The sequence below is a fragment of the Corvus cornix genome, chromosome 5 (assembly GCF_000738735.6).
Source record: "Corvus cornix cornix isolate S_Up_H32 chromosome 5, ASM73873v5, whole genome shotgun sequence".
Lineage (NCBI taxonomy): Eukaryota > Metazoa > Chordata > Aves > Passeriformes > Corvidae > Corvus > Corvus cornix.
Genome location: NC_046335.1, coordinates 27,728,412 through 27,740,977, shown reverse-complemented (window position 1 = coordinate 27,740,977; position 12,566 = coordinate 27,728,412). Strand labels below are relative to the sequence as shown.

At 41.6% G+C, this 12,566-nt stretch overlaps 1 protein-coding gene across 2 annotated transcripts in view; it reads right to left on the bottom strand.

Annotated features, from left to right (window-relative positions):
- Nucleotides 1-1,475, bottom strand: part of PRKD1 (protein kinase D1) — a 119,980-nt gene extending 118,505 nt beyond the window's left edge. The window contains exon 1 of one of the 2 annotated variants that reach the window (XM_039552480.1): nt 1,013-1,475. In XM_039552480.1, the coding sequence (XP_039408414.1) occupies nt 1,013-1,192 (180 nt within the window). In that variant the 5' untranslated portion in view covers nt 1,193-1,475. The remainder of the gene's footprint in view (nt 1-1,012) is intronic. The other variant, XM_039552481.1, reaches the window with a different exon arrangement.
- Between the last annotated feature and the right edge of the window lie 11,091 nt (nt 1,476-12,566).

Here is a 12,566-nt window from a genome sequence, read left to right as displayed (position 1 = left end):
TTTACCTGGGTCTTTCACACAACAAATACGGATAAAGTAAAACTTAACTTTATTATACAACACGATTGTTAAAACAGAGAAATCGCAAAAGGCAAAGGCAGCGGTGGCTCAGGCAGAAGCCCGGTGGATTCCAGCGTATTGAGCGAGGTTTACCGAAGTGCAGGTGAACTGCGCCTGACAATGGTGTCTCTCCGGAGGGTCTGCGGTGAGTGCCACCCCCGCCCGCCTAATGACCCACCGCGGCCAGCAGCAGCCGCCAGCCAAGGCTGACTCAGTCCCCTCCCGCTCCACGGCCACCTGCCAGCTCCCGGGGCTGGCCCCCAGCGCCACCCCGCATCGCGCACCCCTGTCCCCGGCGCAGCGCCCGCCCCCACGGCCCGGCACCGGCCGGGCAGCACCGCGGGCGCTGCGGGACCCCAGCCCCGGCCGGCGGCTCTGCCGGGCTGCCCGGCACAAGGAAAGGCGTGCGAAGCGCTGCGCGCCGCTTTGAATCCTGGGCTGTCGGGGTTGGTTTTTCCTTGTTGCTGTTTGTCTTTTTTTTTTTTTTTTTTTTTTTTTGGTGGAAACTTGCCTTTCCCAGCAGAGGCCGGTACAGCGTGAACTGCCCCGGGGCGCCGCGCTACCATCACAGCTGACAGCTTTCTGCCCCCCGCGCCCCCCCCGTTCCGCAGCACTAAAAAGCAGCGGATAGATCCGGCCGGAGTTTGTTTTTAATAACGGCTTTCAGTTCGCACAACCACTTGCATCCCCTGCCAGCAAAATAAAAGCCAAGCTCGCATACGAGCATCCCGCACAGAACCTCCTCCACACCGGGGTCGTGGGGGGCACGGCAGAGAGACAACCGGGACGCCGCGGGGCAGGAAGTGGGGACGGCGGCAGGGAAGTTGGGATGGGTTTTGTTTATCCCTGGAGCAGAGCCGCCGGGAAAGGAAAGTTCACAGCCAACAACAGCGCCCACGAGCAGCGGGTCCGGGCTGGAGGGAGGAGGCTCGCTTTGGGGCCTTCTTCTTACCTTCTGGTCTACGATGGAGCAAGCCATTTCCCGGACGTGGGCGAGGCTGAAGTCGCCCGAGGAGTCCTGCAGCAGCAGCACCGGCTCCCGGCTCAGCCCGATCTGGAGGTGGAAGGCGACGCCGCCACCGCCGGCAGCAGCCCCCGGCGGCGGCAGCGGGCTGGGCGGCCGGGCGCTCATCGGAAACTTCCCGCCGGAGCCGCCGCCGGAGCCGAGGAGTCAGGGACGGAGGGGCAGAGTCAGGCACCGCCGCAAAAAGTTTGCGGCCGCCCCGGAGGCGCCGGGCGAGTTTCCCCGCGAAGTTTCAGGAAAGTCCCGCTGAGCTCCTCCCGGGTGAAAATGGCGGGGGGGTGGCGGGAGGACCGAGGAGGATGCAGACAGGAAAAGGCGGCGAGAAAGACGCGCGGGGGGAGCCCAACCCAGCGCCGCCGAGGTGGTGCCGTCGCTCGGGCTGTTGGCGCCGTGCGCGGCGCGGGGGCGGGACGGGCCGCGCCCTCCGCCGGGACGGGCCCGCGCCCAGCTGGGCTGGGCCGGGCCGCGCAGGTCCGCCACCAAAGGGCGGCCGCCTCCCGGCCAGGCGGCCCGGGCACGGGGTCGGGTGGTTCTCCGTGGTGGAGCGAGGCTTATCTGGCTCCGGTATCCCCACCTGGCCCAGTCAGTGGGTTGCAGTGCTTGCAGGGGTGAGAGCCTCCTCGTCCCCCATGATTCCCGTTGAGCAGTACCTCAAGAGGCAGGTGGAGGCAGAGCCTGAGGACAGTCGGGGGTTTCCCTTGCTGGCAGGCAGCACGGTGGCCTCTCCCGGGCAAGGCGGCAGCTGCCCTCGAGGACGGAAAATAGTGCCAGGGAAGCGGGAGCTCCCGTCTGGCTCCGACTCTTCTGCCCGGCCTCGGCCGGCCGCTCCGGTCAGCATCGTGCCTCACCCTCCAGCACTCGCCGCGGGTTTTGGGAAGACGTAGGGACAGGTCGCACCCATCTCTTCTCTAAAACAGCTTCCAGTTTCAGGTATAGTCTGTGTTAAGGAGGAACACCCTGCCAAACCAAAACCAGGATGGGTTACACTTCCCAACTCTTGGGATCGGTGCAAGACCCACACGTTTGCGCAAGAAGCACTCATGGCAAGGCAACATTTAGTCTAAAAAACCTTCTCTCGAAGATGTGCAAAGGCAGTGGAAATCTGAGCTGTAAATATTTTAAATACCAACGGAAAAACTCTTAAGCTAGGTATATGTGGCACCTGTAGGGATGACTACTACATGTGTATGTTTGAAAATTCAGTAGTTGATCTGATTTACAACTTGTTTCATTGCAAATTGCTTTTTTTGACCAAAATTTACATCTGCAGCGTTGTTTTATTTTGATCCTGTGTTAGTAGGACCCATTCTACTGTTGTCAGCTGATTTCCAACCCGGGAAGTACTGCAAGCTTCCCATGATCCCGTGGCCTAGCCAGCTTTTCTGTACAGGAGTCAATGTAAACATACTAGAGAAACATATTAGAAAATCCTGCAGCCCTGCTTAATTGTTGAATCTGAGGTTCAGAGTGGACCCTCTTACTTCCTAAACTCCCAATGAGAGCTTAGGCATGGCTAGTTCAAATCTTTAATTCAGACGTGGCTCATATCTTAAAGATACAAAAGAATACCTAAAGCACTCAACAGGAGGGTCTCCCTTACACTTTTGTGTTTTCATTCTAGCTCAATTCTAAATAGATTTTCCTTTGTATGTTTCATCCATATAGTAAATAATAGAGTGAACGTCGCCATCAGACTTAAAGTTGTGCTTTCACAAATTCATATCAAACCTACTTTTGCTGATGCATTTGATGGCAACTCTTTAAGAAACCTAAACCACTCATTTATGACACAGCCCTTTAGCAATTCATCAGATAACTAGAGCAGAGGTAGCAGTAACAATACTGAGAATTACATGTCCTTGGTTTTCTCATGTATGTGAAATCAAGTGATAGAGGTGATATGACGTGACTTACCTGCAGCTCCACATCCTCTGTACAGACACAACTTTTTCTTCAAAAAGAAAGGTTACAGTATTTTTTTGAAGTTGTAGGTTGCTGAGTTGTTTGTTAAGTATGGCAGCTGTGTTGAATACACCTTTGTAATCAGAATAGATTAGGGCAGGATTTCTTCTGCGCTGTGCCAGCCAGTCATATACAAATGCCATTTATAAAAGGATTCACCACGTGATGTGCTCCTGAGTACAACCTGGCCTGTTGTATATACTGAAATGTCATCTATTTCATGATCCTTCCAGATCAGGGGATTGTTGTGCTGATGCTAGGGAAAGGAAAAAATCGTTCACAGCAGTATCCAACCTCATACAGTGTGCATGCCTGGTTGCTAATCTCTACATGCACAGGTGGAAAAACCACTGGAAGTTTAGGTTTCACTGCGCCTGTACAGATCAATTTAGCAGTACATGAACTGCCACCTCGAAGTTGTGGGGGGAAAAATGAGTTTGCTACACACAGTTACACAGTTTATGTATCTGGCCATGTACAGGAAGAGGGCAGTCAGCAGAGGATGTCACTGTAACATCACATTATGAAAGCATCTCTAAGCTGCCCTCAAGGTACAATTTCTGTAATGTTACCTCTAATTGCTCTACATTGCCAGACTATGAAGGGTGAATAGTAGTCTTTGTATGTTCTCATGCATTGTATGCATTGTATACTTGACCCTCCACTTCGGTGTGTTTCTGAACCTGTGATCTTCTGTTCTTTCAGCTTTCTGCATTGTATAGATGGAATTCTGTTCTATTCATTGGGAGTGAGTAACATCCCCTTCATAAAGTTTTTATTCCTTTTTGCTTTTCTCTATCTGTGATATAACTGGTCCTTTTTTGAACAGACAATTGTCCATTTATCTTCCATCTTTTCAACAGAAGCAATTTTATGGCACATATGTTTTAATTAAAAAACAAACAGCCAGCAAAGACTAATGCAGAATATGCCTAAGCAATGGAGAATATTGTGTAAGTCAATTTCTTTGACCTAGATGGTGGTAGTTTCTAGGTTAAAGTTGTTGACATAAAATTTAGTTCCTGTATGTTTACAAAGAGAGAACACAGGTCATTACAATGAGATGTTTACTATGGGTTTTGTGAGGCAGATAGTGGAATATCATATCTCATTCTGTGATCACTATTTTGAAAAATAGGTTGCTTGGCAATATGCTCAATAGTATAGTGTATCTTGGCAGGAAAAAATAATAGAAGAAAAGCAAATAAAGAGTAAGAAGAAGCAGTCACTGGAAACTAGATAGAAAGTGAGACTGAAAATAAAGTTTAAATTTTAACTGTGAAAACAAGTAGTCATTAGAATGAATAAGCCATGAAAGTGACAGGTAGCCTTTTCTGATGTTTGCAAGTTTAGAGTGAGTGTTTACTCACAAGCTTTTTGGGCTCAGTACTGTGGTAACTTCTTTGGTTTCCCAAGGTAAGAGTGGAAGACATTTGCCTTTAGCTGTTTGTTGTGTTCCTAATGAGATCCAGAAAAGACAGACCACATGAATTCAAAGATGTAAAGATAGTAATTTTTCTTTCTCCCTTGTAAGTAATGTATCTTTTCTCAGAAGGAAAGCATCACCTGTCTAGGAAGAAAGTGATTTGGCATAAATCCTTTGTGCCTTAGGTCACTTTCACATGTGCACTTCTGCTGGACTCCATAAGCAGTTCAACACAAAGCAGAAGCCTGTAGAAGAGTTTACCTTCCAAGCCACTGCTGAAGATAACGGTTTTTCATCCTTGAAAATTTATCTCTTCTACGTGCAACAGATCAAATGTTAAAGTAGGCAAAGACACTTCATTGCTGAATCAGGCCAATACCTATTTTTGCATTCTGACACTAAAATTGTTCAGTTTCTTTCATCTAACACATTCTCAATCTACTCACACACCTCTATGCTAGAGCAGAAACCTCAAATTTTACAAGGAGTAGCTCTCATGTCTAGAGGTGGTTTACATATTCTTTATATAGACTTAGATTTTAACATTGAACATTCAGCCAAATCTGTTTATGTCAAGAATAAGTGAACATACCTTGTTTCTACAGTTGAATACAGACTGTGTTATTTGCATTCTTACTAAACAGCAAAATGTGCTTTATTAAAGACAGGTCTACAAAAGTGAAAACCTTTTTTCTTTCTGCTGTTTTCAGGTGCCGAAATGATGTTTAAAGTAGACTGCATGCTCATGTAATTTCTCTCCTGAAACAAAAGCAGAGCATTGAAAACTAATTAACAAAGGAAAAAAAGAGTAAAACTGACTGGTAAATACAATGGAATGAAATTTGGGAAGAAATGTGTAGACTATGATGGAAAGTAAAAGGATTCTAGAGTTGGAAATGCAAATGTCACTGAATCTGGAATTGGTATTGTGTTAGGGCTGAACTGGTAAGTAAAATGGAGCTGGTATCTGAACTACTGACAACATAGCTTCACAGATAAGCTCCTGGGTATTTTTTTTGAGAGACGAAGCAGATGTTAGCTGTACAACTGGTTAGGGATTTCCCGATAAACTACTTATGTCTGTGAGAAAATGATAACATTTCAAGATCTAAATGGTTGTTGTGAATACTGTCAGTAAATCTCCCAAATTTTTTGTTTGTTGTTTTGGTTCTGTTGGTTTGTTTTAAAAGAATGTTTCCAATTGTTGAAAGTGCTTCATCATTTCTAAAAGGAAAGGAGTATTATCTTCCATGACTTTATACTAAAAGTAGATCGTTAGGACAAAACATTTAAAAATGGTAAGCTTAATAATTTAAAACTCAAGTTTAAAAATCTGATACAACTCAATGTAGTATTTTTTTTAATGAATCATAAAACAAGTCTCATTTTTTTCTCTTTTTATATCTTGGAAATGGAAGTTAAGGTCTGGTTCAGGCTGGCAAAACTGTTTGCTGACTATGGAAGCATGTCACTGGGCAAATGGATCACAGACATACAAGGTAGATAACATTAAAATAGATCTGAAGTGTTGCAGAATAAAGCATTTTTATGCCAAATATCTGCATACTCTGTTTCTTTGAGCAAAAACTGTGCTGCTTTGAGAGGGAAAAGGTTTTTTTTGTTTTCTTTATTCTCTGTGCACCAAACTGACCTCACTATACTTGAAAAATTCTGGGAGAGGGCAGGCTCTGTTTATCCCAAAGTATGCATTGAGGATGTTTGTTATGGCTTGATGATAGAATAACTGATACATTCAGATAAGCATGAGTATCTTGGCAGTGTTTGTGCATATTTGTATAAATTGTCCTCACTGGCTCTCTGGTTCTTAGGAGCACAGTATGCCTGGAACAAGATGGTCATTGCTGCTAAAAACTGCTGAGACACTCTTCCCATCCTGGGGATACTGAAGTGAGGTAGTCATTGTGCCTAAAGGAAGACACAGCACAGGTTTAATTCAGTAATTTCTTAATTCTATGTCTTAGGTGATTTCTGAATACACTATCCTGTGTGAAGGACACCTTTTTTATCACTTACATACCACCATTTCACTAAACAGTCCTGAATGGTACTGTCTTACAATTCTACAGTGACCTGACATTTATGGCTCCAAGAGCTATATGCTTTCTAATTGTATATAATATGCATTTCCTCTTCAGAAATTATTGCATGATTTTAACTTTTTAGTTGGGCATAATTTTCAATAAGCAGCTAGTGTGTTTGCTGCATTTGGTAATTTTCTTCAAACTAGATTGATAATCCCATTAGTAAAATATGTATGCTATTGAAAATCAATTATACAGTATTTTAGGGTTTTTTTTATTATTATAGCAAATTTCTTGAAGTACTATTCACTAATTAATACATATGAACATAACCAATTTACAAATGTCTTGGTTTGAAAGACAGGTGTCTGCTAAGGAAGGCAGAAGCTTCCCTTGGAATGGCAGATGCAACCCCCTTCCCTCCGAGTTACTATAATTTTGAAATCAAGGGGCTTTTAGGCAAAGATGTGGAAAACAGGAATAACAATTCTTTACTATTATATATCTATATGTGTATAAGCAGTCAAACAAACAACAACAACTCTGGCAGTAACAGCAAACAATCACAAACCCAGTGCCACCCTTCTCGGCTGTCAGGCCCTTTCCCCTCGGGTGCAGTTCCGCTCGCAGCCGGCAGGGGCGCTGGCGGCTCCCGGTGAGCAGGGCAGGTGCGATGGTTCCCCCGCGGCTGCAGGGGGCGCTCCGGAGCGAGCTCGGGAAACACGCGGCACCGGTGCCCTGGGATTCCGGGAAGGGATGGAACAAAGGCTTCACAAACCCCTGGGCAGCCGATCCCGGACTCTCAGGAACAGCAGGCTGGAACGGCAGGCTGGAACGGCAGGGACAAGCACAAATCCTGGATGGCAGATGAGATGTATCCGAAAGGGGAACCCCCGGAGGTCTGGGGAGGCAGGGCGAGCACGGCTACAACGCAGCGAAGGCTCGAAGCAACGGCGGGGCAGGGCGGCCACAGCCCGGCTCCCAGCGGGGCAGGGAAGGCGGGCTTTGGGAGCCCGGGGCTTCTCCAGCAGAAGGAAAAGCAGCCGAAGAAAGCAGCTTCCCTCTCTGTCCAAACACTGAGACGGACTGCCCACACACACAGGTGAAACAAAAAGAGCAGCCAGCTCTTTTGTTTTTCTGAAGTATCCAGCCATTTGTTCCCCTAGCAACATGTATGGGGGAAAATTCCTTTAACAGAAAAAAAACCAAAAACCAGGAGAGCTCCTAAAACCCCAACAACAAACTTTGTTCTTTTACTCACCAAGAGGGCATTATACTGTTACTTAATTCTAATATTTTTGTGGCTACTGTCCAATTCTCTTTGTCATTATCATTGAAGTTCTTCATCAGTTCAAAAGGGACCTTCATCAGGTCCTGGGAATGAGAGTACTGCTGCTGCAGAATCAGATATGTGTGGTGTAATTGATGCATGATTTTGACCTGTAGGAATAGGTGTCATTGTTACAGTATTTCTGTGAGTGGATACAGTGTGAAGAAAGAGTCTGTTAACTATCCATCAACAGTTGTGTCCAAAGCTTATGGAGCCAAAGTAGAGAACAAGCAGAGTGGCCAAGAGAAAGTAAGGATAAGAGTGTCTTATTTGTGAGCTGAGCAATGTCTGGTAGTACAGAAAGGACACAGGTTTACAAGCAGTTTTAAAATTGAGCTAGAAATTTATCTAACTGCTAGATATGTCTGAAATGATTACTGACTTTCTTCTCTGATATTTTAAAATATTGCCAGGTTGATTAGTCCCTCTATGACTAGTTTTAACATACTTTTATGTGGTTTGATATTTTTATTTGATATTTATATATTTACAACATCATTTTTTCTCCAGTGTAATCTGAATAAATTAAATTATGGTTAACCTAAATTATTTAATGATTGTTGCATGAATAATAAGACCACACACAGGTCCAGGTAAAACAGGTGGGATTGTTGAGACAAAGATATAAGACAATCAATAAACACTGCTCCTGTATTCTTAAGTGCAAATTTCCTCGCTTGTAATGATTTAATGAGTTAAGAGAGACTGCCTATAGGAATAGGGAACCAATAGATTTCTTACCTAAATTATCATTGATCTTTTAATATTTATTGATGTTGGTTACTGCTGCTGCTTTGGTTTCACTGCATGACACTGAAAAGCCAGAGCTGAGAATAAGCTCAATTATGGGGGAACCTAGTATTTTACACAGGAGGAGAAAGGATGAAGGAATGAAATGATGCAGGGGATCACAAGGAACCTGTAGAAGAGAGGAAGGTAAAAATGGATAGAGAGAAGATTCACAGAAAAATTTATTGCAAGGAGTACTACAGTTGTACATCATAGCTTCTTACTTGAGAATGTTCAGATTTAAAAATTTGACCCTAACAGTTGAGCAGACTGTTCTAAGATAACTAAAACTATATTTTGCCTTCATTTACAGCCACTGCCTTGCAATGTTAACTTTACCTTATCATAGTTTTTCAGTTTGGGGTTCAAATTAAGAAACATTTAATTTCAATTTTCAACTAATGGAAGACTGGTAAACACACTACATGCTGTATGAACACGAAAAGTTGTTCCATACAAGGCTTGAAAATAATGAAAGTTCGCTCTTACACCAATTGCATCACATGTTTATTCAGGATAACCTCATAGAACTAAAAACATGCATAAAACAAAACCTCTGTTCTTGTATCTTACTCCCAACATAAAAAAAAAAAACAAACCTACACATAAAGAAGACTTAGTTGGTGAACTTCTTCAAGTAATAAAAGGCTCTTTAATTTAAACCATAATTTAGGCTTAATCACAGGGAGAAAAAGGTGTATCTTTTCCCTGTTGTAATAGACAAACGTCTCAACATGAAGCTCTACACAATGCTGCAGCATTGTCACCCTGGGTTATATAAACAAGGAAATCGTAGAGTGGAAAGACATTTCAAACAGATTTCTGTGTTTGATTATGCTTAAATTTAATGGATCTTGACATGATGACGCATGTGAAGAGAGTCTTAAAAGTAACTTGATTGGAATAATGTTTTTTGGGGATATAAAAGAATGTAGCAATTTGAAATTAGACAGAAGTATAGATAGACAAACAGAAGCAGTCAAAAATAATGCATAATTAGTCTGATCTTGATCATTGTTTATATTATCCAGAATAAAGGATTTTTTAGGGGGAAAAAAAAAGTTTTAAAAAAAACTGCATGTGGAAATCAAACATAGAAATAAGTCACATTTTTTAATTTTTCCCCTTGGAGTTCCACAAAGAAAGTCAACAAATTTGTATGTGGATATCTTCCAAACATGAGTTCTATGTGTTCATCCTCTGCCACGTGAATACACCACTGGTTTTGAGTATATTTTTACTACAGCTTTACGAAGCAGAGCAAGACTGTTATTTCCATGTGGAGTGCTATGGAATGAAGCATATTTTTAATTCACGATACTTTGTGAAAACAAAGGTATGCAGTCTTTATTTAAACATAATATATATGTAAGATTTATACTTTTGCAGTTAGCCAGCTAGAGACACAAATTAATTTATTTAAAGCTGAATTTCATACCAGTGCACTGTGCTTTACAGCTGAGACAATTTCTCATAAATTATGGACCACATCGTTCCTTAATAGGGCAGGGAATTTAATTTAGATATGACCAATATCAAATTAACTCAATAACCACTTGCCCCCCACCTGCCTCCTGCCTAGAAAGAAAGAAAATGCTCTCCTCTGAGGAGGAGACTGTCCATGCGTGTTTGTTGGGGCAAACCTTCAGCTGCTGCTTTCCCTTCAGACTTGAGCACACAGCGTTGCAGAGGGCTCTTTATATATGTCTGCATAAATGTGTTACAAGTTGGAGCTTTATAATAAACCTGATGTAAGAAATTTGATGAAATAATAGTTTTAGGTAACTCTGTCTCTTCCTTCTTTAAGACACTGAGATGTGAAAGTCCCCACAGACACAGCAAAGAACAGGCATTTGTCTTAAGCAAGGTTCATTAAGATTCTAGGTGGTCCTGTTTGGCTGATCCATATTAATTGCAGCAATGACATTTGGGGTCAGGGGATCATTAAACAGCTGGTCTGTATTACTTTGACCTAGTCTCAGGTGATGTGATTTAGGAAATAGTTAATTACATTTTTTCAGTGACTCACATATTTAATATTAGGGTAGTTGATCTTTGTGCACTGTAGACCCTTGCAGCTGTTTCTCATCATAAGGTTCCTTCTCTGTATTCACCACAACACTTAAATACATTCAGTTAAGTTTCATAAATTATGACTCCTCGACCAGCAACATGGTATCTAGAAGTAAGCAAATATAAAGCATACAGGTACAAAGCTCTACTGGAAACTCTAGGGACCTTGAAGGAAAAAGAGAGAAGCACATTATCAGAAAACATTTTTTTCTCATTTCAATCAACCCAAAGCCCCCCTCCTCAGCAGTTTCAATTAAAGTTTAGAATACGTTACCTTTTTAGGCATTTTGCAATAGACAAACCATACAAACCAGGAACTGAAAATATCAGTTATTAAGATAAAGATTTGAAGTGCATTTAATATATAGCACCTCATTGAGTCAGTAGTTGGTAGATTACATAGGTACTTTCCAATGAAAAATTATCTGTTTTTCCAAAAGCCAAAATAATTCAGTGTAGAATGCCATATATTATATTCATTACAAATATTTATGTTAGTTCAAGAGGATATGAAAAGTGTGGGGAAGCTGGGAACTTGAATTTTATGTTTTTCACAGCACCTGTCACTTAACTGCATTGTAGCCAGCAGCATATCCTTAGAGCATTGATCTAATAAAATTCAATGCCTCTGCAAAGGGGCTCAATGCCAATGGCTGTGAGAACCTCAATTTTATATTTCCTGAGTCTGGCATATTTAAATTTTCATCTATAACACTAGATTAAATTTAATCTTTATGTTGAATATATGGTAAGAAACTGGATTAAGCTCTGAATTCTCTAGTTAACACTCACAAAGTGCTTCTTGTAATAATATCACTTGGATTATTTATCCTGTATACTGTTCATGAAGATAGATGTCCAACATTTCCGCCAGAACTCTTTGTCAAAAGTTTATTCTGCCCAGGATAAAGTTCAGCTGTTTTCACAGAAGTGTTTCATTGCAAAGGTCTGAGACCACTTCCCTTATTCCTTTCAGGAATACAATAACAAATGTTTGGAGGGATAGGATGTTCATGAACATTATCCAACAGATTGTTATTTGCAGAAGAGAGACAGTGTTTTATTACCATTTTGAAAATGTAGTTTCAAAGTTTTAGCTGGGTCTATAGAATTATATTTTCTTTTTAAGTCTCACTGCACTGAAAGTTCTACATAAAAATTAGACAGGGATTTCAAAAATATTTCTTAAATTTATTTTAAACTTTAAATAAATTTTCATTGATATGCATACCTATTCTGTTCTTTTTCCACAGTACTATGTATTTTTAATGACAAAAATATTCACAGAGTTTCAATAAACTTCAACAATCACGGTTGTATGTGCATGTAATATAATTTACAATAAATTCATCCAGATAGGATTTATCTTAGGTATCACACTTAAGCAAGAATTATGGGTAGCAAATTTTAATGTCTGTTCATGATAAACTGATGTTTAAAGAGTAGTTTGAAAAGAATCATTAGGTGATCTTGTCTAAAGAATAGACTGGACTTAACTGTAGTCTACTTAAAGACATTTCCCCAGACAAAAATCTTTCTGCAAAGAAGAAAATAATTTCACAGTTCTTTGAGGTCTTGTAAATATTCTACACTTGAAAACTCTAGTTTTTATACCAACATGATTCTTCTCACATGAGATTCTGGTGTTTACGTACACTGTACACTTTTAATTTTGATACTAAAGATTTCAAAAGTTCTAAGCATTCTTTCTGGATGCAGGTGACCTTTCTAATTCAGATATACGTATTGCAAAGAAAAGCCTACTCAGGGTAGCATTTGTCTGGCAGTTTGTTCTGTAAATTCACCACTTTGCTTGCAGTGAATTAAACTGTAGAGATACAGAATAAAATTAAGAACCAC